The 24,043-nt window shown below is 57.1% G+C and overlaps 12 protein-coding genes and 1 pseudogene across 13 annotated transcripts; 9 read left to right on the forward strand and 4 right to left on the reverse strand.

Moving 5' to 3' along the window:
• Window positions 1-66: 66 nt before the first annotated feature.
• Window positions 67-769, reverse strand: PHYSODRAFT_249691 (necrosis inducing-like protein NPP1 type; the record flags this gene model as incomplete). Its single annotated transcript, XM_009531756.1, has 2 exons — window positions 67-666; window positions 692-769. The coding sequence occupies 2 exons, from the start codon at window positions 767-769 to the stop codon at window positions 67-69; spliced, it is 678 nt and encodes a 225-aa protein (XP_009530051.1).
• A 713-nt stretch (window positions 770-1,482) lies between these two features.
• PHYSODRAFT_507736 (hypothetical protein) lies at window positions 1,483-2,193 on the forward strand (the record flags this gene model as incomplete). The annotated part of the gene is made up of 1 exon (XM_009531757.1): window positions 1,483-2,193. The coding sequence occupies one exon, from the start codon at window positions 1,483-1,485 to the stop codon at window positions 2,191-2,193; it is 711 nt and encodes a 236-aa protein (XP_009530052.1).
• Window positions 2,194-2,842: 649 nt separating this feature from the next.
• Window positions 2,843-3,581, forward strand: PHYSODRAFT_560791 (hypothetical protein; the record flags this gene model as incomplete). Its single annotated transcript, XM_009531882.1, has 1 exon — window positions 2,843-3,581. The coding sequence occupies exon 1, from the start codon at window positions 2,868-2,870 to the stop codon at window positions 3,579-3,581; it is 714 nt and encodes a 237-aa protein (XP_009530177.1). The 5' UTR covers window positions 2,843-2,867.
• A 727-nt stretch (window positions 3,582-4,308) lies between these two features.
• On the forward strand, window positions 4,309-4,997 carry PHYSODRAFT_429048 (annotated as a pseudogene; the record flags this gene model as incomplete). Its single annotated transcript has 1 exon — window positions 4,309-4,997. A coding segment is annotated over one exon (689 nt), but the record flags the coding sequence as incomplete, so codon positions are not given.
• Window positions 4,998-5,627: 630 nt separating this feature from the next.
• PHYSODRAFT_334498 (hypothetical protein) lies at window positions 5,628-6,317 on the forward strand (the record flags this gene model as incomplete). The annotated part of the gene is made up of 1 exon (XM_009531758.1): window positions 5,628-6,317. One exon carries the CDS (start codon window positions 5,628-5,630, stop codon window positions 6,315-6,317), a length of 690 nt encoding a protein of 229 aa, XP_009530053.1.
• Window positions 6,318-8,695: 2,378 nt separating this feature from the next.
• On the reverse strand, window positions 8,696-9,403 carry PHYSODRAFT_334500 (necrosis inducing-like protein NPP1 type; the record flags this gene model as incomplete). The annotated part of the gene is made up of 1 exon (XM_009531759.1): window positions 8,696-9,403. The coding sequence occupies one exon, from the start codon at window positions 9,401-9,403 to the stop codon at window positions 8,696-8,698; it is 708 nt and encodes a 235-aa protein (XP_009530054.1).
• Window positions 9,404-10,826: 1,423 nt separating this feature from the next.
• On the forward strand, window positions 10,827-11,264 carry PHYSODRAFT_383318 (hypothetical protein; the record flags this gene model as incomplete). Its single annotated transcript, XM_009531760.1, has 1 exon — window positions 10,827-11,264. A coding segment is annotated over one exon (438 nt), but the record flags the coding sequence as incomplete, so codon positions are not given.
• A 2,330-nt stretch (window positions 11,265-13,594) lies between these two features.
• On the forward strand, window positions 13,595-14,303 carry SOL2B (elicitin). Its single transcript, XM_009531761.1, has one exon. The coding sequence runs from the start codon at window positions 13,644-13,646 to the stop codon at window positions 14,121-14,123; it is 480 nt and encodes a 159-aa protein (XP_009530056.1). The 5' UTR covers window positions 13,595-13,643; the 3' UTR covers window positions 14,124-14,303.
• A 230-nt stretch (window positions 14,304-14,533) lies between these two features.
• On the forward strand, window positions 14,534-15,289 carry PHYSODRAFT_316320 (hypothetical protein; the record flags this gene model as incomplete). The annotated part of the gene is made up of 3 exons (XM_009531762.1): window positions 14,534-14,617; window positions 14,775-14,918; window positions 14,948-15,289. The coding sequence occupies 3 exons, from the start codon at window positions 14,534-14,536 to the stop codon at window positions 15,287-15,289; spliced, it is 570 nt and encodes a 189-aa protein (XP_009530057.1).
• Window positions 15,290-16,700: 1,411 nt separating this feature from the next.
• Window positions 16,701-17,167, reverse strand: PHYSODRAFT_286475 (hypothetical protein; the record flags this gene model as incomplete). The annotated part of the gene is made up of 2 exons (XM_009531763.1): window positions 16,937-17,167; window positions 16,701-16,876 (listed from the first exon to the last, which is right to left on the reverse strand). Coding segments are annotated over exons 1-2 (282 nt in total), but the record flags the coding sequence as incomplete, so codon positions are not given.
• Window positions 17,168-17,872: 705 nt separating this feature from the next.
• Window positions 17,873-19,297, forward strand: SOL2C (elicitin; the record flags this gene model as incomplete). The annotated part of the gene is made up of 1 exon (XM_009531764.1): window positions 17,873-19,297. One exon carries the CDS (start codon window positions 17,873-17,875, stop codon window positions 19,295-19,297), a length of 1,425 nt encoding a protein of 474 aa, XP_009530059.1.
• A 117-nt stretch (window positions 19,298-19,414) lies between these two features.
• Window positions 19,415-20,313, reverse strand: PHYSODRAFT_346831 (hypothetical protein; the record flags this gene model as incomplete). Its single annotated transcript, XM_009531765.1, has 1 exon — window positions 19,415-20,313. The coding sequence occupies exon 1, from the start codon at window positions 20,177-20,179 to the stop codon at window positions 19,415-19,417; it is 765 nt and encodes a 254-aa protein (XP_009530060.1). The 5' UTR covers window positions 20,180-20,313.
• Window positions 20,314-20,745: 432 nt separating this feature from the next.
• On the forward strand, window positions 20,746-22,250 carry PHYSODRAFT_334506 (hypothetical protein; the record flags this gene model as incomplete). Its single annotated transcript, XM_009531766.1, has 2 exons — window positions 20,746-20,934; window positions 20,961-22,250. The coding sequence occupies 2 exons, from the start codon at window positions 20,746-20,748 to the stop codon at window positions 22,248-22,250; spliced, it is 1,479 nt and encodes a 492-aa protein (XP_009530061.1).
• Between the last annotated feature and the right edge of the window lie 1,793 nt (window positions 22,251-24,043).

Below are 24,043 nucleotides of genomic sequence, written 5' to 3' on the forward strand. Positions count from 1 at the left end.
AAACAGTTGCGCTTGCTTGGATAACTTTATCAAAGGTTTTGTACGACAATAGTTCCCCCCCGTGAATTACGCGTAGTAAGCGTTGCCGAGCTTCATCTGGAAGTTTGCGTCCTTCATCGGCACATTGGCGTCGCCGAAGTCCGTGTTCTCCAGCGCCGTGCGTGCTGTGTCCGTGAGTTGGTCCCACATAATCAGGTCCTGCGTCTCACCAGCATCCGATGTGCTGTCGAGGGCGTGATTCACGACCAGCCAGCTCGACGAGTAGTCCACCTTGGCGCTGTAGCCGTCAATGGTACCGGACTCTGGCGGGTAGTAAATGTTGTATCCGTTGTGGGCCGACGGGGACACAGCAATGATCGACGGGCTGGCGAGCGTGATGTCGTCGACCCACACGACCACATGCTCCCAGTCGTGGCGGTGGCCCAGTCCCGAGATCGGAGAGTCCTTGGGGAAGTACCACGAGTACATGAGAGCGTAGACGCCATTGAACGTCGTGATGCGGCCGTAGATCTGGCTGCCGTACCCGGACCCCTTGCAGCCGGCGCTAGATGAGCCCGTGGGTTTGAGTCCCCCACTCGTGTTGCCGTCCTTGTCGACGGCTGGGTAGGGGTGGCAGCCGGATCTGCGGCTTGAACTTGATGCCTGCCGCCTACTCCGCTGTCGAAGCTGTGGGCTGAGCGAATGGAACGACCTGGTCGTGCGAGATCACGTCGGCTTGGGTGAGAGCGAGTGAGGCTGCGGCCGCAGTGAAGAACGCACGGAGGTTCATGGTCGAGAAGGAGGAGGCTTGGGCACTTGGAGGCGAATTGCAAAAGTGTGTTCGAAGATACCAAGGGGGTTTTAATCTCTCGACGTTGCGCTCGACTGGCGAGATTCAACGAGATCACCACATCGCATCTTGGTGGACGTCTGCAAGTGCTACAGGATAGGCTAGGAGCGTGAGCAATGGTGGAGTGGCGGCACAGAAGCAGGCTCGCCTCCACCTTCGATCAGGCTGCCAGCAGTTAAGCACTTCTAACAAGGGGCGTCTTAGGTGAAGCATTCGTTGCTCTGAGCATTGCTCTCGATACAGTACATGTAGTGGAGGGGTCTTGCAAATCCTTCGAGATGTTGATGTTGAAGTCACATTCGCAGAGCTCACAGCAGCAGCTTCCAATGGTGGCATTCAGGAACCAAAACCTAGTGCTCCTGGCCCACAACCGGCAGACATCACAGCCATGCACGGAAGTGTAGCGCAGTCGACTACAGTCTGTACTCCACAGGAAGCGTCTGGTCCACGACAGTGTCCATGGCTGCCTCGGATCACCAGGATGCCCTACACATCGCCCCAGGGACCAGATTCATGAAAATGCCTGCCTCGTCCGCAGGCGCTGATTAACCCTTAATAATGTATGTGCGGCATCTTGGTGATCCCCTTCAAGCTCACTCTGCAATTTGCGCCAAGCCCCGCATCTTTTAACCCCAAGGACATCGACTCGCACCATGAATCTCCGACGTCTCGTCGTCGCGGCTGTGGCTTTCCTCACCGCCTCGCACGCTTCCGTCATCGACCACGACCAGGTCGTGCCGTTCGCACAGCCCACACCGACCTCGACGTCTCAAACCGCTGCGGTCAAATTCAAGCCCCAGCTCCACATCACGAACGGCTGCCACCCGTACCCTGCTGTCGATGCGGACGGCAACACCAGCGGTGGTCTCAACCCGACGGGGTCGTCCAGCGCTGGCTGCAAAGGCTCGGGCTACGGCAGCCAGATCTACGGACGCTCGACGTGGTACAACGGCGTCTGGGCCATCATGTACTCCTGGTACTTCCCCAAGGACTCGCCGGCGTCAGGCTTTGGCCACCGCCACGACTGGGAGCACATCGTGGTCTGGCTGAACAACCCCGCGGTGACCAGCCCGGAGCTCCTCGCGGTCTCCACGTCGGCTCACAGCGGGTACACCACCTACTACCCGCCCAGTTCGAGCTACCTGGACGGCAACAGCGCCAAGATCGACTACTACAACGTGCTGCTGATCAACCACGCGTTCCGCATGACGTCGGACTCGGGCGAGACTCAGGATCTGATCATGTGGGATCAACTGACCGACGCTGCGCGGACGGCACTCGAGAACACGGACTTTGGTGACGCCAACGTGCCATTCAAGGATGCCAACTTTGAGACCAAACTAGCGAACGCATGGTACAAGTAAATAGCTGGTTAATACTGAAAGCCAACTTCAACAGCTACTCTTGCATGTGCATGTAGTTGTAGTTGCCGAGTCCTGTGAGGATGGAGGCGACCAGAGCTAAACTTTACATGGCACTGGTCCAGACTTCAACGCGGCCATCTTGATGAGCTGTCACTTGAGGCAAATCGGCACTGCACTGGTGTCCTATCCACGGTGGATTTCGCGTCAGTGCGGGAAGCCCAAGGCAACAGTCAGAATCGACCGCTTTGCTCAAACTTGGAGGCCAAAAGCTACCTAGCATATATATGTGAATTTGAGATGAGTGCCAGTACTCCTAGCCTCGGAGTCCTTACAACAACACTATTTTCTCGGCCGAATCGACAACCTTCGCTTTGCTGGAGCGTGAGTGATCCCTATTTCACTGTTCGCTTTGCGAGGTGTTCCACGCGACTGATTGCTCCTTGTCGTCCATCATGACATGCCTACCCACCGAACGGCTCAACGAGGTGATTGCCCCGCCTTTTCTTGCTTACCTCCTTTGACTCACAGATTCAACAAGCCTTTCCCGCCCAAGAGGCTGCACGACCTACGTGAATGCTATGCTGCCTCAAAGCTTTGTGCTCTAGATCGTGGAGCTCTATCATTTCCCAACTCGCTCCGTCCTGCACACAACAAAACAAGCTCCTCATCTGACCATGAACCTCCGCCCTGCACTCCTCGCTACGCTGGCTTCATTCGCGTACGTGAGCGCCAGCGTTATCAACCACGACCAGGTCGTGCCATTCACCCAGCCGACGCCTACGACCGCTCTCCAACAAGCGGCCGTCAAGTACAAGCCTCAAATCCACATCAGCAACGGCTGCCACCCGTACCCTGCCGTGGACAATAACGGCAACACGAGCGGCGGGTTGAATCCTACCGGCAGCGAGAGCGCCGGGTGCAAGGGCTCCGGCTACGGCACTCAAATCTACGGTCGCGCCGTCAAGTACCAAGGTGTCTACGCCTTCATGTACTCGTGGTACATGCCCAAAGACGAAACCTTGACCGGGCTGGGGCACCGCCACGACTGGGAGGCGTGCGTTGTCTGGGTCGACGACATCGCTGCGTCCAGTCCGAAGATCGTCGCGCTGTCCGCTTCAGCGCACAGCGGATACAACAAGTACTACCCGCCGAGCTCCTCCTACTTCAGTGGCAACAGCGCCAAGATCGACTACTCGTCCAGCTACGTGGTCATCAACCACGCGCTGTCGGCCACGTCAACTGCGGGCGAGACGCAGCCTCTGATCATGTGGGACCAGCTCACGGACGCGGCCCGCAGGGCACTGGAGGACACGGACTTTGGCGACGCCAACGTGCCGTTTAAGGATGCCAACTTCCAGACCAAGCTCGGCAACGCCTACTACGCTTAACGTTGACTCAGGCTTTTAACCTGTCTCGCATACTTGACGGACGGTGCAGCATTTGAATGTGACGACTTTGTGAATCTCGTTCGCTAATCGCGCCCTGGTCTTGGCAGTTTGTAATGCGCCAGGATCCATGGCGTTGAACCTTCCGTTAGCCTCGCCGTCTCCACGTTTTTGGCGCTTCCGTGACGTCGACTTTGTCGTTCTACTCTACATTGTAGAGTGCACAAACGAGCAGCAAATCGTACGATGTAGCAAGGGGCAACCGTGTTTTTATTTTGTAGATTCCGATGGGGAAACCAGGCCCGAGGTGTTGTTTCACTGAGGCTTTGCTTTACCTTGATGACACTCTTGTTAGGCGAAACGGAGACTGCAAGCTTAGTCATGGGGAATCTAAGCTGTGCACGCTCACAGTACATGCACACGTACTCTGCAATGGGCTTCGCTAGTCGCGATGGAGGCGATAACCTTTCGTTGTGACGGTGCCATCCTTATCATCCCACGCCCGGTCTTTGGCGGAGGTGAGCTTCAACAGCTGTGGCAACTTCACGCCCGCCCGCCACACGGACGATATGCTTGGCATCAAGCACCATGCAGCAGAATCTGCCTCGACGGGGATACAATGGAGCTGACAGTCAGCTCCGAACTGCTGCGCTCACTATAGAGCTCATTATCGCTTTTGCAGCGTCGCCAGCAGTCTTCTCGCTTCCTCTTCACCACGGTTCGCAACACCATGAACCTCCGCGCTGTTGCTGCTGCTTCACTCGCCGCTCTTGTCGGCATCGACGCTGCAGTTATCGCCCATGACGCTGTTGTGCCGTTCCCGCAGCCAACGCCAAACACCACCATCCAGACCGTCGCTGTCAAGTTCAAACCCCAGATCTACATCAACAACGGATGCCACCCGTACCCTGCAGTCGATGAAGACGGCAACACCAGCGGCGGCTTGGAGCCCACGGGTGCAAGGGATCTGGTTATGGCAGTCAGATCTACGGCCGCGCTGTGGAGTACGAAGGCGTCTACGCCTTCATGTACTCCTGGTACATGCCCAAGGACGAGACGTTGGACGGACAGGGACACCGTCACGACTGGGAGAACTGCGTCGTGTGGCTGGACTCTCTCGACAACCCGAGTATTGTTGCGCTTTCCGCCTCCTACCACAGCACGTACCTGTACTACTACCCTCCCGACTCGGACTACCTGGACGGCAACAGTGCTAAGATCGAGTACTCGACGAGCTGGGTCATCCTTGACCACTCGCTGTCGGCGACGTCGACTGCTGGCGAGACCCAGGACTTGATCATGTGGGACCAACTAACCGACGCAGCTCGCACAGCACTGGAAGACACGGACTTCGGTGACGCCAACGTGCCGTTCAAGGAGGCCAACTTCGAGACGAAGCGTGCCAATGCGTACTACGCGTAGACCTTGCATCTGCAATGGTGGCGTCTTGAGTTAATGCGTCGTATTCAACGGAGTGGAGGATGGCTGCGAATGTTGGAGACCGTAAGGGAAGGGTAAGATGATTTGTCGTCGTACAGCATCGACGCAAGTTGAGTATTGATGCGTCGTCGTGCAGCACCGATGCAAGTTGAGTACATGTACATAATCTTTGATGTGTACATGTATGAAGCTCTTTGCGTATTATAGAAGTGTGTTTGTTGCACGCTGTGGACTAAAGCCACTCGACCATCGCGGCAGACACGAAAACCATGTACTGTACCCGTAGAGTCTAGTGTCAGAACGATTTTTTCTCAAAGCACGCGTTGAGTGATCCGGGAGTCAAGAATACAGTAGGTAATCGCCAACGGGGGGTCGACATCGAATCCTTTGACTTGGAAAGCACATCCCAAACTCAATCCTTAGTAATTCTCGCTCGAACAGAAAATTGAAGTTATCATCTCTGATGGCGAACGTTTATGGCTCAGCTTGGCTTTGGGTCGCTGCGGCGATTTGCGTTCTGCTCCTCGAACTGACTTCCAGACTGGAAGTTCCAGCTCTTCGCTTACACTCGTTTTACCGCGCGCACTATCGAAATTCCTCTCACGAGAGATGAAGGGCAGCCCCGCACTCTTCGCAGCCCTCCTTGCTGCATGCGCCTCGCAGGCTCATGCGGGTGCCGTTATCAGTCACGACCAAGTGGCCCCCTTCGCGCAACCTGAGCCCGTCACGATCTCTGAGAAGGCTGCGGTCAAGTTCAAGCCCCAACTGCACATTTCCAACGGATGTCACCCGTACCCCGCCGTGAACGAAGCAGGAGACACCGATGGCGGTCTATCGAACACTGGGGCACCCAGTGGCAAGTGCAAAGGCTCAGGTCTTGGCTCGCAGGTCTACGGACGCTCAGGCTGGCACAAGGATGTGTGGACCATCATGTACGCGTGGTACTTCCCCAAGGACATGGCGTCTTTCGACCTAGGCCACCGCCACGACTGGGAGCACGCCGTCATTTGGATCGACAACCCTGACGTAGCAGAACCCAAGATCTTAGGCGTCTCCGCTTCGTCGCATGCTGGCTACGAAAAGGTCACTACCATCCCGGCGGGCTCATTGAATGGTACCAGTGTGCTACTGAACTACGAAAGTACGTGGCCTGTGGATCACGAACTGCGCTTTACGACGAAGGGCGGAGAGTACCAACCGCTGATCATGTGGACCCAGTTGACGGATGCGGCCAGGGTGTCCTTGAGTACGACGGACTTCGGTAGTGCGCTGATGCCGATGACGGACTTCTGTTCATGAGTCTTCGGGAGCGCCGCCAATAGATGCACATGGACGAGGAGAACGTGTGGACACATCCGCCGATGACTCGGAGGATCCGACGGCAACAGGAGAGCCGGCGGCAGCCGGGCTCTGGGTACACCAATGACTGGTCAGGGAGACCCATATATACTGAGATCAAGTCAAGCGGAAACCGGGAGTAATCCGTCTGATGAGAGGCACCAACGAGCACAAGGAGAACAAGAAGGAAAGCAGGAGGGGAAGACTAGAGAGTAGTTTGAGAGACGATAACATTTAATCTCACTTCGGAATTTGCCCCCTCAACCACAAGCTACAAACCAACAGGTTAACAGCCGCAACAAGCTCAAGCCCTCCCCGACGACCGACATGACGACGTCCAGCAAGAAGGCCGAAGTCATCTTGGGAAGTGACAATTACTTCCACTGGGAGTTCGCGATGCGTATGACGCTCGCGAGGAAGGGGCTGCTGACGCACGTCCAAGTGGTGAAGGACCCGACGGAGATGACGGAGGCCTGGATGCTCAACGACATGAAGGCGCTCGGTCTGATCGCTCAAGGCGTGGCTGTGGAACATCACACGAAGATTCAGTCGGCGACGTCGGCTATCCAAGCCTGGAATACTCTACGCGAGTTCTACAACCGGACGACGATGCATAATCGGGTCACGATGACTCGTCGGCTCCACGAGTTCAAGATGGAGGACGGTGCGACGATGGCGAAGCACCTGGACAAGTTCGACGAGCTCATCGTGGGCCTTCAGACGCTTGGAGAGCCCTCGATGACTCCCGACAACTCGTCATCCTGCTAAGCAGCTTGCCGGCGGAGTATGAGTTGATCGCATCGGATTTCGGAGCTGCGGCGGTGACCAGTGTGTATACGTCAAGGGCGAGAAGGGCAGGTTCGTGTACGTCTGCCTGTACGTGGACGATATGATCATCGCAGCCAAGACGAGCAGCGAGATCCAGGAAGTCAAGGTGGCGCTCAAGAATGCGTTTAAGATGAAGGAGTTGGGCGAGGCCAAGTTCATTCTCGGTATGGATATCGACCATGACTCATCGGCGAAGACTCTCATCATCAAGCAGACTCGATACATTGATGATGTGGTGAAGCGGTTCAACCAGCAGGACGCCAAGGTGGTGGTGAACCCGTGCGAGTCGGGCATGAAGTTGTCGAAGACTCAGTCGCCGATGACTCAGAAGGAACGTGAGGAAATGCAGGCGAAGCCCTACGGAGCACTCATTGGCTGTTTGCTGTACATTACAACGTGCACCAGACCTGATGTGGCGTACATCGTGACCCAGTTGTCGCGCTTCCCCGAGAACCCCGGGCAGCAGCACTGGAAGGCTGCCATCCGCGTGCTCAGGTACCTGAAGAGCACCCGAGACATCGGCATCGCCTACAATGGGAACGCGAAGAAGGTCGAGGTGACGGCGTACACCGACGCCGACTGGGGCAGCAATCTCGACGACCGACGCTCGGTGTCGGGCATCATGGTGATGATTAGCGGGGCGCCGGTGGTCTACAAGTCGAAGTACCAGCGCACGGTGGCGCTCAGCTCGGCGGAGGCCGAGTACATGGCGCTGAGCCTGCGCACGCAGGAGGTGCTGTGGGCCCGCGCCATGCTCAAGGACATGGGTCACGAGCAAGTGGGAGCTACCCAAGTATGGGAGGACAACCAGGGCGCGATCGCTCTCGCAAGCAACGCTGGCTACAACGCGAGGACCAAGCACGTGGACATCAAGCATCACTTCATCCGCGAGAATGTGTCCTGAGGACTCATCATCGTCAACTACGTGCCGACGGAAGACCAGCTCGCGGACATGCTAACCAAGGCGTTGGGGACGAAGAGGCTCCAGTACCTGATCAGCGCAAGCGGAATCATCGGGACGGTCGTGTAGCATTAGCGGCGAGTGAGAGTGTTCATGAGTCTTCGGGAGCGCCGCCAATAGATGCACATGGACGAGGAGAACGTGTGGACACATCCGCCGATGACTCGGAGGATCCGACGGCAACAGGAGAGCCGGCGGCAGCCGGGCTCTGGGTACACCAATGACTGGTCAGGGAGACCCATATATACTGAGATCAAGTCAAGCGGAAACCGGGAGTAATCCGTCTGATGAGAGGCACCAACGTGCACAAGGAGAACAAGAAGGAAAGCAGGAGGGGAAGACTAGAGAGTAGTTTGAGAGACGATAACATTTAATCTCACTTCGGAATTTGCCCCCTCAACCACAAGCTACAAACCAACATTTTCTGGTTATCTGGCAAACTGGACAAGGCGTGGCCATTTTAGAGGCACTGTGATGCGTTACTTAGTCGAAATGGAACGTTACTTAGTGAAGAAATAATGAACCAGCACTACGTTAGTTTATACCAACTCTAGGCGTAGTACGCCTTTGCAACCTTTGTGGCGAAGTTGGCCTCCTTGAACGGCACGTTGGCACTGCCAAAGTCCGTGTCTTCCAGCGCAGTGCGGGCTGCATCAGTCAATTGGTCCCACATGATCAAGTCCTGGGTCTCGCCAGCAGTCGACGTCGCCGACAGCGAGTGGTCAAGGATGACCCAGCTCGTCGAGTACTCGATCTTGGCACTGTTGCCATCCAGGTAGTCTGAGTCGGGAGGGTAGTACGTCAGATACGTGCTGTGGTAGGAGGCGGAGAGCGCCACAATACTCGGATCATCGAGCGAGTCGAGCCAAACAACGCACGCCTCCCAGTCGTGGCGATGGCCGAGTCCGGGTAGAGTCTCGTCCTTGGGCATGTACCAGGAGTACATGAAGGCGTAGACCCCTTCGTACTCCACGGCGCGACCGTAGATCTGACTGCCGAGGCTTGACCCAGTGTAACCCGAACTCTCGCTGCCAGTAGGCTTGAGGCCGCCGCTGGTGTTACCGTCTTCGTCGACGGCCGGGTATGGGTGGCACCCGTTGGCGATGTAGATCTGCGGCTTGAACTTGACCGCAAGCGTCTGTAGCGTCGTGGTGGGGGTCGGTTGCGCGAAGGGAACGACTGTATCGTGGTCTATCACTGCTCCACTCACGAGTGCGAGTGAGCCGACAGTGGTGGCAACGATAGCACGAAGGTTCATCGCAAGAGGATTTCTAGACGCTCACGTGGACGGTGTTGCTGCCGTAGCAGGTTGAGATGTGACCGTCGTAAGAGATCACCACGACTAGCCAACGATCACGAGGATGTTCGTTGGAGATGGCGAGCGTGGGAGCTCGAAAGACAGGTCCAGAACGGGAATCCTGTACCCAACCACGGTCAAGCAGCGTCTTCGGCTCGCACCATATCGTCGCCTGCATTGTGATTCCAGCCTTACCGTCGAGATCAAGCTCTTGGGGCATCAACCGAGGCAGGTTTGGATTGCGGGCCGCCCTGGGGTCCAGCGTCTGGGCGCCGCCTAGACAACCGTGCGACTTATTCGTGCAACAAATGCCTCGTCGTACCACGCTCGTGGACAAATATTTTTCATTTCGTGACTAGCGACCGTATCCTAATGGCTCTTGCTCGATCACCTCACGAGCAGTGTGTCGGTTAATAACTTCCGCCTCAACCTGTTTCTGCTGAGCGGGTGTCGACGGCAGGTGTACTTAAGTACGTAGCGCCTGTCCTCGCGGTCTGCTCAGAGCAACTCGCTCGGTGCTCAAACTCGCTCAGGTGGCGACTGGATCCATCATCTCTGATGCACAACTTTGTTTGGTTACTCAGCTTGTAGGCTTAGACTGTTTAAGCATATTCAGTATTAATAAATTGTACTGCCATAAGCTGCGCAGGACTTGCAGCAAGTCAAACGTTGCTTGTTCGAGTCGGACATGACCCAAGGTACATCGGATACCGTGGTTCAAGGTGTATCCGATCCCATGAATCATTTCCGATATGTACCGTATCCAATCGAAGCTTCAAGGTCGAAGACAAGTGTACTTGTACCTGAAATTCAGGTCCTGAATTCACGCAAGAAGCGCTGGATCCCAAATGCAGGAAGTGTAGTGCCTTGAATCAATGAAAAATCAACACATGAAGTAGTACTACAGTATAGATTCATGCGTCCATGAAGTTGCTACTCAAACACGCTGCTCTGTGGGTAAATAGCACACCAAAATATGCGTATCCAAGCTGTATTTCAAACTCTGATTACTGGGGACGGGAGCGAGTACCAGGCCCGCTGAATATGACCACGTGCGGAGGAGAGGAGGCTCGACGCCTTTATAAGGGGCCGCGGAGCTTACGGCTTGGTCGTAATGGGGCACGGCGTCGTAGCCGAAGGCGTCGTCGTCTCCGGCAGCGACGTCACCGACGTCGGGCACGGAGTGGTGGCCTCAGGGGTGGTGGTCTCGGGCAGCGAGGTCACAGGGCACGGCGTCGTGGCAGCAGGCGTAGCAGCCGGCTCCGTCGTGTCGGGAAGCGACGTAGCCGGGCAAGGCGTCGTCGAGGCAGGAGTCGAGGTCGGGGCCTCAGTCTCAGGCAGGGACGTTACTGGGCACGGCGTCGTGGCAGCAGGGGTAGAGGTGGGCGCATCCGTCTCCGGCAGCGACGTCACGGGGCACGGCGTGGCCGTCGGCGCTTCCGTGTCCGGAAGAGAAGTTACCGGGCACGGCGTGGTCGTCGGGGCCTCCGTGTCTGGCAACGAAGTCACCGGGCAAGGCGTGTCAGGCAAAGAGGTCACGGGGCAAGGCGTGTCCGGCAGGCTCGTCACTGGGCACGGGGTGTCCGGCAGCGAGGTCACTGGGCATGGAGTGTCCGGAAGGGAAGTCACCGGGCACGGAGTGTCGGGCAGCGAGGTAACCGGGCACGGGGTGTCGGGAAGCGAAGTCACAGGGCACGGAGTGTCCGGGAGCGAAGTCACGGGGCACGGGGTGTCCGGCAGCGAAGTCACTGGGCAGGGCGTGTCGGGCAAGCTCGTCACTGGGCACGGGGTGTCCGGCAGGCTGGTAACGGGGCACGGGGTGCTGGAGGTGCCGCAGCCGACCGACGGAAGAACGCAGCCCCAGGTGTCGCCGTTGACAATGGTGCACTCGGCGTCTTCGGGCGCGACGCAGGCGCTGCCGTTCCAGGACGGCAGGTAGTCGTGGCAGTCGGCGATGGCCACGTCGCCCTTGAGCGGGCAGGCGGTGCCGGCTGGAGACGCGCCGGCGCCCGAGCACATGGCGCCGCGCGAGGCGAGCGAGTTGTAGGTGGCATCGCGGCACACCGACACCGGCAGGTCTTCCAGGCCGGCAACGGCGGCCACGGCCACGGCGGCGCACACGAGCGCGGCGAAGGTCTTCATACTTTCCGTAGTCGAACGAGTAGTGATCGGGCTCCGAAAAGTTGGCGCTGCTGCTGAATGAGGCTGAGCGCGAACGTGAGCTGGGTGTCGAATACGACGGCAAATTCGAAAGTGCGCGGCCGCAGGTGAGGTGCAGCCTGCAGACTACATCATGAGCCTGGTTCCCTCGCGGCCTGGGCGCGACTGCTCTGGCCGCACAGTTGTCCATGTGGACAGAGAACGGACATCCACATCCAAAAACCGACATAGACGGGTCCATCTGTCAACGAGGCAAACGGGACAAGATACACCCGCCATAGAATTTTCAAGTGAGCTCTTGCCATGCACGGCCAGATCGCGTTTGCAACTGCGCCGCGCCCGCAACCTGCTCCGCCTCGACGGAAACTGCGGCGCCCAACGCTGTGTCACTTGGTGAAATGCCTGCCGCCGCGCGACCAGCTTGGTGGCGGGTCTGGTGCTTGGTCTGAGGTGAGCCAGAGGTCTGGGCGCAGTGCGCTCCGGGTCGAGGATCGCGCTGGCACTTGCGAAAAGGCCTGGTGGCCGCCAGGTCCTCTGCGAGGATGAAGGCCTGCCCACGCTGTGGGTACAGTATGTACACACGTAGATTTTGGTGCGACAGCGAGCGATGAGAGAGATCCTGAACTCTTGCCCGCCAATCGGCCGCGAGCCGCAGTTGCAGGCTGCTGGGTTTTGTTGAACGTTTTTCCGACGGATGGACTTCGCGTCATGCGTTGAAGACATTTTCATGGCATTTCATTCTCACCCGGCAGAAACACGCCGCGATCGATGTGAGCTCGGGTTGATCTAACTGACAGACTGACCTGCGGACTCAACACCGCAGGGCCAACTCGGCAGTCTTCGGGCGTGCGCTGAAATGTACTGGTACCTCGCCGTCGTACCTGTACATGTGCAACCTTTCCGCCGCACTCTTCGCACTGCGAAGTTCGCAGGAAGATCTCTATGCTAGGTAGGTGCAACGGCGGCACGATGCTCACACCAGCACAGGTGTCTTCACTTCAGGTCCTCACTTCACATGAAAACTTGGGAGAACTTGGCACACAGGCACTCGCCCTTTGACAGTATACGCTACTACAAGTAGCGCAGCGCCATTGCTTACAAGCCCGACCGTGTGAATGCCGCCCTAACTTGTTGCCACTGCAGAGCTGACTAGGTACTACCTAGTAGGTAGGTGGTAAGCTTAGGTGAGACTTTTGGAAGCAGCGACAGTGAGTTATCCCGGTGTTTGCAAAATATCCGCGGAAAATCCGATGGACGGGCTACGTTTGTTTCACGTTGAAGTTGACGCGACAAAGGCAACTTTATGACACACGTCAAGCTCTGCCAAACTTTGCTCGGGGCGCCCACTTCCCTGCTGAAGTCCCTCGGTCCCGGCCACAGCCATCGAGCTTGCACATTCTCAATCGATGACTCATGCTCATGGATGCTAATGTTGTCGAGAGCGGGTCTACAGCCTAGAGTCAATCATTGCCCAGTTGCGAGTTCCGAGGCAACCCTTCCAAGGACTGCTATTACACCAGTCAACAGCGTTGAGCGTGGTTGCTGAGTTTGCCGGAGATACAGCGGCTTTCACCGGCATGTGTCGGTGCGGCATACTGTTTAACGGCTGACTCGGGTCCCACGGTGGTCACTTCCCGCTGAATGGCCTCCGTCTCCCTCGGCCACTTCAACGAGAGATTGCGCTGTGCAACTCGCACGGCAAGTTCTCGTCGGAAAAGCTTTGCCCGCGCGTCAACTCTTGCGTCAACGATCAGCAAGGGAGGGCTGATTCAACTCTCCTTCACCTCCCGGCTTTCGCCGTCGTTCTGCAGTACATGTAGATGGACCAGGCTGTGCTGGGTGCCCTTGGCGAGGGAGGTGCTTCCCTCCTTCCTTGCTGAGCCGGTCTTTGTTGCAGTCGAACAGCGTGAGGTCCGCACTCGCTTGGCCGCTCCTGCCCGATCGAATCCGCTCCAAACCGATCTGTTCACTATTCAATTTGCCTTCCAAGCGACAAATCCAAGCCAAGCTTCAAGCTCCCACCCCCACGCCAAACTCCACGATGAAGTCCTTCGTTGCCGCCGTTGCCGCCCTCACCGCGCTCACGTCCCAGGCCTCCGCCGCTACCTGCGGCAGCGCCGTGCTCTCGGCCCTGCTCACGAACCAGTATATTGACCAGTGCGCGTCGGACTCTGGCTACGTCTTCACGGCCGCCACCAAGCCCAACCAGGAGACGGTCGACAAGATGTGCGCCTCCGCCGCCTGCAAGGGCCTGCTCGCCGACGCGCAGGGCATGGACCTGACGGAGTGCACGCTGCCGGTCGGTGACAACATCAACCTGATGGCCGACCTGATCGACTACGTGCCGGCTCACTGCCCGTCGACCGAGGCGCCCAGCACCGAGACCACGGACGCCCCCGCCGCGACTACAGCCCCCACGTCGTCGGCGACCGACGCGCCGACCGTCACCACGGCCCCTTCGACGGGCGAGTCGACCCCGGCCACTGCTGCCCCGACCAAGGCGGCTGCCACCTCTTGCTAAGCGCTCCTCGCCGGATCGACTCGCAGCCAGCCGAGTACTTTGCTGCCTTTTTGAGCTCCGTCTTCGCCTCGCCCCAGTTATGAAGGTTGTTTAGGCTTGCATGTCGTAGTCACTAGGAAGACCCGGGTCGTTGTGTATGAGCGAACGCGTTAATCCTAAGAATGAACTACTTACTCACTTTGTGAACCGTAAAAATGTTGGCAGATTTTGCCTTTTCCACTTGGGTTTTGTAGACAAGGATTGACACCACGGCCATGATCTCGAACACCGCAAAAAAGCGCCGTCTACCGGGCCATGCCATAAAATACTACAGTAAGCATTTCTTGCGGATGATTTCGGTGTCCAGCGGGTCAAAAGATCTGTCGGGAGCGGCCCACGACGTTGAAGGCGTTGAAGACGCCAACGAGGACATGCGACCTGGACGTCGCACTTGGCAGCTCCTAACGATCCTTGCAGCTCTTTCCACTCCCGACTTCGCTCCATCAGGTCCGCACGTCGAATTGACCCGCCCGAGGTGACAAGAGGTGATCTTGAGACCTTCCTGGCTGCCGGCCGAGGATCGATTTTTGGCCGCTCAGCTCATTTATCACTTTTCAATTTGCCTTCCCAGCGACAAATCCTCCTCCTCCTCCACCACCCCCACTACTCAAGTCCTTCGCCGTTGCCTTCGCCGCCATCGTGTCGACCGTCTCTGCCGCCAGCAGCAGCGGCTCGTACGCCGACTGCTCCTCGTCGGTGCTCTCGGCGCTGCTGACGGACCAGTACATCGACCAGTGCGCCACCGACTCGGGCTACGTGTTCACGGCCGCCAGCATCCCGACCAGGCCACGATCGACAAGATGTGCGCTTCCTCCGCCTGCCAGAACCTGCTCGCGGACGTGAAGGCCATGGACCTTTCGGAGTGTGTCATCCCCGTGGGCGACAACATCCTGCTGCTGGCCGACCTAGTGGACTACGTGCCTGAGCACTGCCCATCGTCCTCCTCGGGATCGACCACGAGCAGCACGTCGACAGCCACGACTGCCCCCACGACTACCACTACGACGTCGTCTGCTAGCAGCAGCACCACTGCCACGGAGACCCCTTCGACGACGACGGCTACTACCTCGAGCACCAGCTCGACGGCGACCTCGACTACCAGCACGACTGCTGCTACTTCGTGCTAAGCGACCCGAGGGGCAACGAGTTAAGCTTGGCTCAACTCGCGGGCCCGAGAACTCGCTACGGGCGAGATATCACCATGTCCATCTTCACTTTTGCGTCAAGATTTTCCAGGGTGCTTCAGCGCGTATAACTACTGTAGCTAGCAAGTAGGTTGGCTCCCAGTATTTGCTGTTGTAACTGTCTGAAAATACACTTGGGCTTTTAGCTAAGCTCTGGTCTACTTTCTTGTAGCTTTTCTACACTAGCGCGAATGATGCTCAGAATCCAATTACTACTGCAGTAGGTATGACGCCGCAGTGGGCAAAGTAGAGCTAATAGCGACCGTTGCTGTTGCGCGCTAATAGTTAAACTGACGACAGTGCTAGGATAGTCGGGACTATCGTGTCAAGACCATTATTTGTAAATACAGGTTCCAGATTGTTGCCTGTAGGAATCTATCTATGGAGGAGTTCCTCTGTTTGTAGTCCGCAATGGTTTGTTCGGCCACCACTTACTGTAGTGCGGAAGACTGAAGACACTACAACCGGTAGCCTCTCCAGTCAAGGCTTGACTGACGCGACCGAGTCACAAACAATGTCCGCGGCATGTTTCCGGGCAAGAAAGCGAGAGCTTCGATCAGACCGCCGGTCCAACCTTGGCGGGATGGTCTTCAACGTGTTGAAGCAGGCGTGAACACTGTTCACTGAACAGGTCAGCATGGCATGTGCAAATCCGCTGCGAGTACTATACTGGAACTTTGTATGGGGCTTTGGATTTTATCCAGAAAATATCCAAGATTCCGCCGTTATGCAACTCTTGAGCGAGTCATCACAAATTGAACCACTCTGAACGCCAGACCGGATTTTAACGTGGGCCGCTTTCCCGCGGGATGACACGTTCGCGACTGGATGCGATCTTTGGGTGTATGTAGGCCAGCCACCAGTACATGTAGGCAGCGAGTCGCAGCATTCTCGTGGATGACCCCCTGGCTCAAGTGCGGGTGTACATGTACCTCAATCACGTGTACCTAAGCTGTGAGAGGGCCCGCGATCGCCCTACTGTAGTGACCTATAGACGAGCTACATGTACAGCTTGGCGTTGGTGCGTTCTCGCAACTGTTTTGACTATTAGGACAGGTGAGTGCATTATCCCCTCGGTGGCTCTGTTCAGCAGCGTTGCTTGTCTTACAAAAGTGTTACTACAGGATAGGACCAGGTCGCTGCGGGCTCGCACCGCCGTGTCACGCGCGCGATCCAGACTGCTACACGTGTACAGATCTCACTTCCGAGACTGCTAATAACAGATGACCTCCATTATTTTTGGTACTTTCAAATATTAGGTTTAGTAGGGAAGTTTCGCGCGCGCGCGAAATGCACTCCTGCACGATTCGTTTGGTACCAGACAATGAGCGCCAATCGAGCATTTGCTGCGGACGGAGCACGCCAACAAGCATGGCCAAGCGGACACCATAACAAAGAAGACCTACGACCAAGGTAAGCGTCGCAAGCCTCTCAAGGTGGAGGCGAAGGCTGGATCGAGAAAGCAGAGCAGCGCGTGTGCATTGAGATCGAAAGGTCGTCACGAGGAGAGCTAACAAGCTGCGCTTGGAGGTGGGGGGGCACGCTGAACGAGGGCGTGTCTACAAGTTGGCTGGTAATGTTTCTAAGCAGGTATGAGCTTCGCATTTGTCTAAGACGTCGGGAAGCGACTCAAGCAACGCAGTAGCGCCAGAAGCTGGGGTAGACGACGCGCGCGACGCGCTCTGCTGCCAGAAGATGATCCAAACAGTATCCTTAAGTAGTCTTAACGAGTCTGGTGAGGTCGACGAAGGCGCACAAACCGGGGGCCTAGACGAAGACGTACATGTAGTTGCCGACATGCTTATTGTGGCATCGACCCAAGTAGAGGTCGCTTCCCCTGCAGCAAATTATACAGTGCACAAAAGGTACATGTACCTAACATATGGTGTCGGAAGTGGCGGTATATTCTGTACTCAGATGTGAGCGAGGCGTGACAAAGCTGGTCGGGCGTCGCACTCATTCCTGCTCCAGCGTTGAAGCCCCGCACACGGTGCGACTCCAACTTCTGTTCGTGAACACTGTTAAGCGAGCTTCAAGCAGGTGGTGAGATGGGCGCACTCGATCACGTGGCGTCGGAAAGACACCAAGCTTGACACGAACGGGCCGGAAAACGCGTAAGATTTTCAATCAGGACGATAACAAACTGCAACTCGTGTGCCGCTAGCAATGTCACTCGCCTTTGCAGTCAGCTCTGCCGTGCAGAACGCATCTTCAATGGTTGACCATGACACAACGTACTTGTGCATGCGCAGCCACTTCAACTGAGCGGGTTTGCTATCTTGTTTGCTGTTGCCTAGCTGCCCTTCTCGACGGACCCAATCTCGTCGTTGAGGCTCACGTTAGTCGCTTCTTTTTGCCTTCTTGCTTCAAATATTTTGTTCGTTGCCTCGCCCTCGTCTCCCCAGCGCGCAAGCGCTGCATGCAGCCTTACTTCTCACTGCCATTTTGTGCTCGATCACTTGTCAATTTTCTTGGTGCTGCAACGAGCAGGGGCCCCCAGCAGCTACAAAGGTTCTCCGCCTGGAGATGAAGCTCCTTCTCATCGGCGCGGTGGCTGCCGCGCTGGCTCAGTCGACCTCGGCGGCATCATGCGCGATCTCGACGCTCTCCAATCTGCTTACGAACCAGTACATCGACCAATGCTCCGCAGACTCCGGATACGTCTTCACGACGGGTGTCAAGCCCGTCCCGGCAGAGGTGGCTGGTATGTGCGCGTCGGACGCGTGCCACAGTCTCCTGGCTGACGTGGTGGCCATGGACCTGACCGACTGCACGCTGCCTATTGGCGACAAGATCTACTTGTTCGCCGACTTGGTCGACTACGTGTCAGACCAGTGCGAGGACGAGGAGATTCCCGTTCCAACCACCGCCACGCCCCAGCCGACGACGGCGGCACCAACTCCGGCACCCACTGCAACTACCCCGGCACCGACGACAGCCATCGCTTCATGCACTTCAACCCAGCTGAAGTATCTGCTGACTAGTACCTACGAGAAGCAGTGCATTGCCGACACGGGCTATCCATTCACTTCACCGTATTCGCCCACCGATGCCCAAGTTGCCGCCATGTGTGCATCCGAGTCATGCGTCAATCTCTTTGCTTACGTCGGGTCAATGGTGACAACCGACTGTCGGATTCCAGTAGGCGGTAAGATTCTTCTTCTTGCCGACTTAGTATACTATGTCTCGGACCAATGCAGTCCGTTGACCACTGTACCGACCACGACAACCCCGGCATCAACGACCGCAGCACCGGCAACGCCGACAGCGACAACGGCGACGCCCGTGGCGGCGTGCGCCACCAAGACCATTACGGCGCTGCTCACGGACAGCTACATCGACCAGTGCGCCTCCGACTCGGGGTACGCGTTCACGTCCGGCGTGCAGCCCGACGCGGAGGAGGTCGCCGGCATGTGCGCGTCGAGCGCGTGTGCCAACCTGCTTGCCGATGTGGAGGCGATGGGTCTGTCGGAGTGCTCGCTGCCGATCGGAAACAAGATCTACCTGTTCCGAGACCTCGTGGACTACGTGTCGGACCAGTGCAGCGGGTCAACCACCACTGCACCCTCGACAACAACGACGGCCCCGGCAACCGCAGCACCGACAACAACGACCCCGGCATCAACGACCGTAGCACCGACTACCGAGACGACCGCACCGGCAGCGGAGCCGCCCGTGACCTCAGCGTCTGGGTCTGGTTCGTTAAATGGCGAATCTCCTAGTACTGATGCTCCAAGTACTAATTCTTCGAGCGCCGCATCATCAGCGACTGGTTCTTCTGCTACGTCGACGTCTGGCTCGGAGTCGTCTAGTGCCGAATTACCAAGTACCAGCACTCCCGAGACGGAATCTCCCAGCACGAGCTCCCCGTCAACACCGAGTTCATCCACCAATTCTTCGACAACCGACGACACCCCAGAGCCAACAGCACCGACGCACGAAGCGTGCTAAGGCAGCGTCGACTGAGAAATGATGCATACCAGCCTCCAAACCTGAGTCAGTCATTCCAGGGATAACACAAAAAACAATTGAGTTTTGTCTGCACTGCACGACACTGCGCGTCACTCTTCAGTTCTTTGGTATCGCCTTCCACTTTGAGTCAGGCAACATGAGGGACTTGTCGAACAGGAGAGCGACGTCGTCCAGACTCCCTAAGAGCGCCAGCATCGGTGTCAGCATGTCGGACTGGGCCAGCGCGCTCGTCACGCGGTTGCAGTCGCCGTCCCAACCAAAAATCGTTGACCCGTACAAAACAATCTGTTGGCCAAGTATCCTGTCCGCAATCAACGCCTTCTTGGCTCCAGCGGCTCCGTCTTCGTCGCTACGTAGATGCGGAAACACGTAGCGCAGCGTTTGGTCGGTGATAGTGATGCTCGCCTTGGTGGACGCTACCACCGAGTCTCCTGGACCCTTGAGCAACGCCAGGAGCTCCACATCCACGTCATCGAACCAGCGCGCGCGGCCTTTCCAGCTCTTGAGCATCGTCTCAGCGCCGCGCCCTCCATTGACCTCCACATTCTGAGCCATGGTTGCGCGCATGAAGTCTAGCTGGACACAGGAACTCGTAGTCAACGGTGAGTCTGGGACACCATACCGGAACAGTCGGAAGTACTCCACCGCCACACCCCAGACGTTAGCTTCCCTGGGCGTAACTTGGAGCGGGGTGATGCTGACGCGGCTCTGCTCCAGTCCTGCGATCTCTTCTCGAACCTTGCGATTGTCTTCCACCAGCCTCGCCAAGAACTCGTTTTGCCTCTCCCTGTAGCGCGTCTGGTTGATTCGGTGGCGTTCTCGCTGGTAAACTAACCAGGAAGCTGCGTCTCGCTTGTCCATGTAATGGGCCTACTTTGGCTCACTACTTTAGCTTACACGTGTGCGCGTGTATGTGAGGAAGCGTAGCTTAGTTTAAATTAGTTAATTATACTCGGGCCTCCGAGTATAGATTAATCTAAATAAACGATCCAAATAATGTTTTTGGGTTAAAATGAGAACTGCTATTTTTGTTTTATGTTTCTGACTTCCTCTAAATGTAATATCTAAGATAGGAATCTGCCAACGGCTGGTTGGCAGAATTCCAATGCTATGCATGTCACTCATTGGCTAAGAGATGCTGCTCTCAGCCAATAGGAACCCTAAGTCTCTATGGACCACCCGTCGTGGTGGTCGTAAATGTATGTAGCCTTTGGTGTGTCTACACCAAGGTCGAGAAAGTCTTTCAAACCTCTAACAAACGTCGTATCTGTTAGAGTTACAAGTGACTGTAGCCACTTGTGCGTGTAACCCTGTTACACCATCCCCCCCCTCAAGGTTAGACGCGCCGAGTCACGGCACGTCAATCAGGAACTGACCATTCGTCAATTCTTCACGTTGGGAGAAAGAAAACTCGAGCTCATTCCGCAATGAGCTCGCCGCAGAAGAAGACCGCCGCCGCAACAGAGGGTAACCTCTCTGTTGCTCAGTACCATGAGCGCCAGCAGGCAAAGCGCGATGCGCTCGCTGCAAAGGCCGTGTCGGGGACAACCCAGTCGGAGATTGTCCTCGAAGGTTCCTCTGTAGTCAACGACGCCGTTGACTACGAAGACGATGACGTGGAGATGGAAGATCTTCTAGCAAGCGCAAGGAGTCTATCGACAGCGATAGTCTCGACCCGCATGCCGGGTCGAGACGCCCTCGTGAAGGAGACGACTCGGACGCTTCGAGCTCGAAGCGTTCGCGCGGCGAGAGCGACACTCCGCTCTCTGCTGCTGGGGCTTTAAGCTCCCCGCGTGAGGTGGCGTCTTCAAGTTCTCCGCGCGCTGCTCAGGCAGCGCGCGATCCGTGGATGCCGTCTGCGTCAGAGATCGCAGACCGTGTGGGCAACACCGTGCCTCCAAACGAAATCCCGCTGTACGTATGCAGCGGCATCCACGACGATGCTGTGGCGGAGGAGCAGCACTTTGATCCGTTAACGAATCAAAGGCGCGATTATTACATCGGGCTCTTCCACGAGCTCCGGTACTTCTCCAGCAAGAAGACCTCTTCTCGCAGCAAAGTGCCTGAGTGGCAGGCACTTTGTCAAAGTTGGAATGCTTTTGTTGAGAACTTCAACAAGAAACCGGCTGCTTACCGCGAGCGGGTTAAGCATGCCCGTGAACGCTTCGAGACATTCTCGACGCGCGGGAGGTTGGAGCAGCTCCATAGATCTTCTGTGGACGCTGGTATTCCATGCGCTGCGCCCGAAGGCCAACAGTGCACGTTGTGTCTTCCGGGTGCGGCGCGCTTGAGCGACCGCGACCTAAACGGGTACACGATGATTCGTGTACCTGCGAGTCTCAAGGATCTCCGTGCCAAGTTCTTGGCACGTGAGGAACGCGACGATCGTGGGGCCTCGGGCGCTGTAGGTGACCACAGCGCTCGCACTACCTTCGCGTCGGCAGTGCGTGATGAGCTTCGTACTCCCTCACCATTTCCGGAACGTCCTGCAGCAGGACGTCCCGTGGCTCCCATGTATCTTGGTGGGGCGGAAACCCTCTCCAACGAATACGATAACGAACCGGCAGCCGGTTCGTTTTCGGGATACTATGGTTCACAATACGCTCAACAATCCAGCGTGTTGAGCCGCGGGCGTCGCGGATCAGAGGCGGCGGTGGTGGGAACACGCCCCGGGTATGGTCAACCTGGGGTTGACCTTGGCCCGACACTCGAGGAGCGGGTCGCTGCTGTGGAGCAGCTTCAGAGCCGTGAGTTCGCCGCTCTGAAGCAGGAGATGGCGACCCTGAGAGCTCAAGTTGCTCAGGCCTCGCAGACCGCGTCGGACATCTCTGTCGACGTGGGAGGTCGCGTCGCACGCTTGGCCCAGCGCGTTCACGCGCTGGAGCAGAGGTTCGCTCCCGCTGGGGCTTCCGCTTCGGGCCAGCCGAGCTAGGTGGCTCGTGCTGCCGGTATGGCTTCAGCCGCCTGACGTAAAAGGTCGGATGGAGGCGCATGCTAGATGGAATATCTAGCGTGTAGGCGTTGCCATGCCGTGCCAACACCGTGAACGGCCCGATGAAGCACGGAGCGAGCTTGCTCGCCCCGAAGTCGGAAACTGCATGTTTAGGCAGGTTTTGAGTTGTTAACAAATCCAATGAACCCTTCTTGAATTCATTAGTGTTGCCCCTACCAACATTGTCTGCGGTCAGCTTCTGTCGGTCGACAGAAGCTGCGATAGCGTCTTGGACAAACCGAATGACGGCTTGTCTGCGCTGCACGAAGTTGATTGCGTCCGAGCTGAACTCGTTCAGCTCGTTTCTCGCAGTAGGCCCGGCCTCTGCGTTCGTCTTCGCGGTGTCTGTGCCCTGCACAGACCCGTTCTTCTTCTTCTTTTTGCTCTTGTCGGCGTCTGTGCCCTGCACAGACGCGTTCTTCTTCTTCTTGTTGCGCGTAGTCGCGGCTGACACTGCGCAAGTGTCAGCGGCATTCTGCGGCTGCTGTGTTGCAGTCGTAGATCCTCCCCCACTTAAGAAAGGAGCCACCATCCCGAGTAGACTCGGGAGGCGTGGGTGCCTGATGGCATTCACGTAGAACGGTGTATGCCCGGTCGAGGCATGCACCGAGTTGTTGATGGCGAACTCCGCCATCGGCAGGCACTCGCTCCAGTGTTGGAACGAGTGAGCGTAGCTCTTGAGCACGTCTACGAGCACGCAGTTCACGCGCTCGGTCTGCCCGTCCGTCTGCGGATGGTCCGCAGTCGACATCGAAAGTTGACTCCCAAGAAGTGTAAACACTTCTTGCCAAAGGTGTGCAGTGAAGCGCGGGTCTCGATCCGACACAATGTCGATCGGCATGCCATGGTGTTTGAACACCATGTCAACGAACAGTCGCGCCGTCTGTTTCGCAGTCACTTCAGCGGGTACTGCAGCAAGATGTACCATCTTGCTGAAGCGGTCAACAAAGACCACAACGCCCGTGTTCCCGTGGCTGTCCGGGGGAAGACCGAACACGAAGTCCAAAGACATGGACTGCCAACACTCCCGTGGAGTTGGTAGTGGCTGCAAGGGAGCCTGCGCGAAAGGCGCAGGCTTCACACGTTGACAAACCTCGCAAGCACGGACGTACTTGCACACCCATTTATACTGGTGGGCCCAGTAGAAGTCTCGCGTGAGAAGAAGGTATGTCTTCTCACGGCCCGGATGCCCCGCAGTCGGTGCATCGTGATACTCATACATGATCCTGAGTCGCAGGTCATGGTCATTGGGCACGACAACGCGGACCGCGTTGTCGTCGACTGCACTGTAGAGTAATAACCCGTCGTGCACCCGATAACGGTGTGCACGAGCACGAAGATGCTTCGGCAGCTTCTGACGAGCTTTGTCAGAAGGCGCTGAGCCGTAGGCCAGCAAGAGCTTTGCGTCCGCGTCGTGCGCGAACGCGACCTTCACGTCGTCCAACAGTGACGACGTTGGGGTACTCGATCGCATGGCGTCAATGGCATTGACGTCGGCATCAGTCGTGGCGTAGTCCGGTCGACGCGAGAGCGCGTCGGCCACCACATTGAGTCTTCCGGGTTTGTACTCAACCCGGAAGTTATACTCTGCGAAGAATGAGAGCCATCTCGCCATCCGTTGCGAGATGTGCGGCGTCTTCACAGCCGTCCGCAACGACGCGTGGTCCGTATAGACCACGAACGGTTTGCTTCCGAGTAGATACACTCGGAACTTCGCGAGTGCGTACTTCATG

Source organism: Phytophthora sojae (assembly GCF_000149755.1).
Source record: "Phytophthora sojae unplaced genomic scaffold PHYSOscaffold_5, whole genome shotgun sequence".
NCBI lineage: Eukaryota > Oomycota > Peronosporomycetes > Peronosporales > Peronosporaceae > Phytophthora > Phytophthora sojae.